Here is a 3181-nt window from a genome sequence, read left to right on the forward strand (position 1 = left end):
TTGGGGCACTCTGGAGCCTCATAGAACCAAGGGACCACTGTGACAATGTGTGGCCTGGTGGAACCATGGAGGCCATTGTGACACTGCAGGACCTCTTGTAATGATGGGGCCATTGTGACACTGCAGGGCCCCATGAAACCAAGGGGCCGGTGTTGCTGTGTAGGGACTCATGGAATGAAGGAAACATGTTTGACACTTTGGTGCCCCTTGGGACAAGGTAGCCATTGTGACACTGTGGAACCAAGGAGAGCATTGCTGCAATGTGAGACCTCATGGAACCAAGGATCCCTTGTGACACTGTGGGATGCAAAGATCCAAGAGATTTCATTAAACCAAGGGGTGCCTAGAACAAAGGGGCCATTGTGAGCCTGTTGGGAGTCATGGAATCATGGAGACCATGGTGACAATCTAGGGCTTCATGGAACAGTGGTGACCAATTTGCTGTAGGTGTTGTTCTGCTGGAGGGTAGGAGGGCTCAGAGCACGGACCTACACAGGTTGGATCCAGGGCCCAAATCTGACAAGGTGAGGTTGAACAAGACCAAGTGCTGGGTCCTGCACTTTGGCCACAACAACCCCTGCAGCACTACAGGCTGGGGACAGAGTGGCTGGACAGTGGCCAGGCAGAAAGGGACCTGGGGGCACTGATGGACAGCAGGCTGGACATGAGTCAGCAGTGTGCCCAGGTGGCAGGGGCAGGGCCACGGGAGCAGCACTGGCAACAGCAAGGGCTGCTGCTGCTGGGCACAGCTGCTGTGCCAGCACTGATCTGCCCCCAGCTCTGCACACAGACATTGCTGCTGCAGCTCCAGAGAAGGCAACAAAAGGGCATCTCTGGTGAAAACTTGGCTGGGAAATCTTTTAGTTCATTTATAGCCACTAAGAGGACAGCTCTTCATTGACAAAGTCTGGGGACACAGGATATTTTGAGAGAAACAAAATGAGAAATGGAACAAATATTTGCCCAGGTTTAGGGACAATAATAGAAACTGAAACACAGGAAAATAAATACCCAAACAAGCAGAACTATCAAAGATTACTTTTATTACATGTGACTAGCAGAAACTGGCAACCAATTCAATGCTGCTGAAATTATTCAGTGATTAGTCTTAACAGTGAAGCCTTCAGCTCCTGGTTCCTCAGGCTGTAGATGAGGGGGTTCAGTACTTGAGGAACCACGGAATAGAGAACTGACAGGGCCAGATCCAGGGATGGGGAGGAGATGGAGAGGGGCTTCAGGTGAGCAAATATGATAGTGCTGAGGAACATGGAGACCACAGCCAGGTGAGGGAGGCAGGTGGAAAAGGCTTTGTGCCGTCCCTGCTCAGAAGGTATCCTCAGCACGGCCCTGAAGATCTGCACATAGGAGAAAACAATGAACACAAAACAACCAAATGCTAAAGAGGCAACAGCTACAATAATTCCATGTTCCCTGAGGTGGGAGTGTGAGCAGGAGACCTTGAGGATGTGTGGGATTTCACAGAAGAACTGGCCCAGGGCATTGCCATGGCACAGGGGCAGGGAAAATGTATTGGCCGTGTGCAGAAGGGCATTGAGAAAGGCACTGGCCCAGGCAGCTGCTGCCATGTGGGCACAAGCTCTGCTGCCCAGGAGGGTCCCGTAGTGCAGGGGTTTGCAGATGGACACGTAGCGGTCGTAGCACATGATGGTCAGCAGGGAAAACTCTGTTGCAGTGAAAAAGAGAAACAGAAATACCTGTGCAGCACACCCTGAGTAGGAGATGTTCCTGGTGTCCCAGAGAGAATTGTGCATGGCTTTGGGGACAGTGGTGCAGATGGAGCCCAGGTCGCTGAGGGCCAGGTTGAGCAGGAAGAAGAACATGGGCGTGTGCAGGTGGTGGCCGCAGGCTACGGCGCTGATGATGAGGCCGTTGCCCAGGAGGGCAGCCAGGGAGATGCCCAGCAAGAGGCAGAAGTGCAGGAGCTGCAGCTGCCGCGTGTCTGCCAGTGCCAGCAGGAGGAAGTGGCTGATGGAGCTGCTGTTGGACATTTGCTGCTTCAGGAAATGGTTTTCTTCTGAGAAGGAAAAGGCAGGACAGAGCTGAGACAGAGCAAGATATATTGCATATCCCATAGCAATTCAACCTTCAGGGTCTCTCTTTTAGGAACACTTCTCTGCATTCCCCTCACCTGTGCTCTGGTTTTGCAGGCCTTGAGAGCAGGGACTCACAAATGGGCTCCAGAGGATTCCTTCTTCTTGTGCAGGGAGAGGCAGCTGAGAATGATCTCCAATTAAATGGACTTGTGAGATACCAAAAAAGTTTTCAGCTCTGCTGTTCGCTTTTTGCCCATCTGAACAACTGAGCTGATGGAATTCCTTGAATTTGTTCATCCAGCTGCACCTGCCACAGTTAGGAGTGGTTGTGGGTGTTTGAAATCCCTGACATTTCTAAAGCACTGCAGGTGAAATCGTGTGGGGCTGAGGCACTGGGATGGTCTCTCAGTGCAGGGACAAGAGAGCAGCTCTGCCCAGGAGGGCTGTTCTCAGCTGCCCCTTGCTGGCAGCTTCGAGCTGAAGGAGGGGCACCCAGGGGATTTCCCCTACAGACAAACAGGGCAGTGCTGAGGGCAGAGGGCTCTGGGGGCAGAGAGCAGATGGACAGAGCCCTCCCCTTCTCTCAGGGTGCCCCATTAGGATCTCATCTGTCTCCTGCCAGGCTGGTGCACAGAGGCATCATTGCAATGCCCAGGTGCAGCTGCCTAGCAGCATTTCCCTGGCCCTGCCACTGAGCTGTCTCCTCCATGGGGATCCCAGGCAGCCCAGAGACAGCCCAGGAGAGCTGTGCCCTTTTGGAGGGCACCCTGCAGCCCTGCAGGACATCCAGGGAATCAGCTGAACGGCCCCTGAGGGCACCTGGGCACTCTGCTCTCACTGACACATCTCCACAGCAGGATCCAAAGGGTCCCTGCCTGGACGGGCACCTGCCAGCCCCAAACCCTTGCACTGCCTCAGAAAACCCAATGGTGGCAACAAGGACAGCACAGGCACCTGGGCATGGCAGTGAAATGTCACAGTGCCCTTGCCAGGGCAGGAGGGACACAGAGACTGATCAGGGGCTTGTCCTTCCTTCCCTGGGCTCTGGCTGCTGCAGGGGCTCTGCAGAGCTGAGCCCCCGCGGGATGAGGGCAGGGGCTCTGCTTAGGATGGGAAAGGAGCCCGGG

The 3181-nt window shown here is 54.4% G+C and overlaps 1 protein-coding gene across 1 annotated transcript; it reads right to left on the minus strand.

Annotated features, from left to right (window-relative positions):
- Window positions 1–1091: 1091 nt before the first annotated feature.
- On the minus strand, window positions 1092–2009 carry LOC132335039 (olfactory receptor 14J1-like). The gene has a single exon (XM_059861163.1). The coding sequence runs from the start codon at window positions 2007–2009 to the stop codon at window positions 1092–1094; it is 918 nt and encodes a 305-aa protein (XP_059717146.1).
- Between the last annotated feature and the right edge of the window lie 1172 nt (window positions 2010–3181).

The sequence above is a fragment of the Haemorhous mexicanus genome, chromosome 16, assembly GCF_027477595.1.
Source record: "Haemorhous mexicanus isolate bHaeMex1 chromosome 16, bHaeMex1.pri, whole genome shotgun sequence".
In the NCBI taxonomy this organism is placed as follows: Eukaryota; Metazoa; Chordata; class Aves; order Passeriformes; family Fringillidae; genus Haemorhous; species Haemorhous mexicanus.

Bases quoted from the DNA above. Each gene is read 5' to 3' on its own strand.
- LOC132335039 (XM_059861163.1), bottom strand. From the start codon at position 2,009: ATGTCCAACAGCAGCTCCATCAGCCACTTCCTCCTGCTGGCACTGGCA.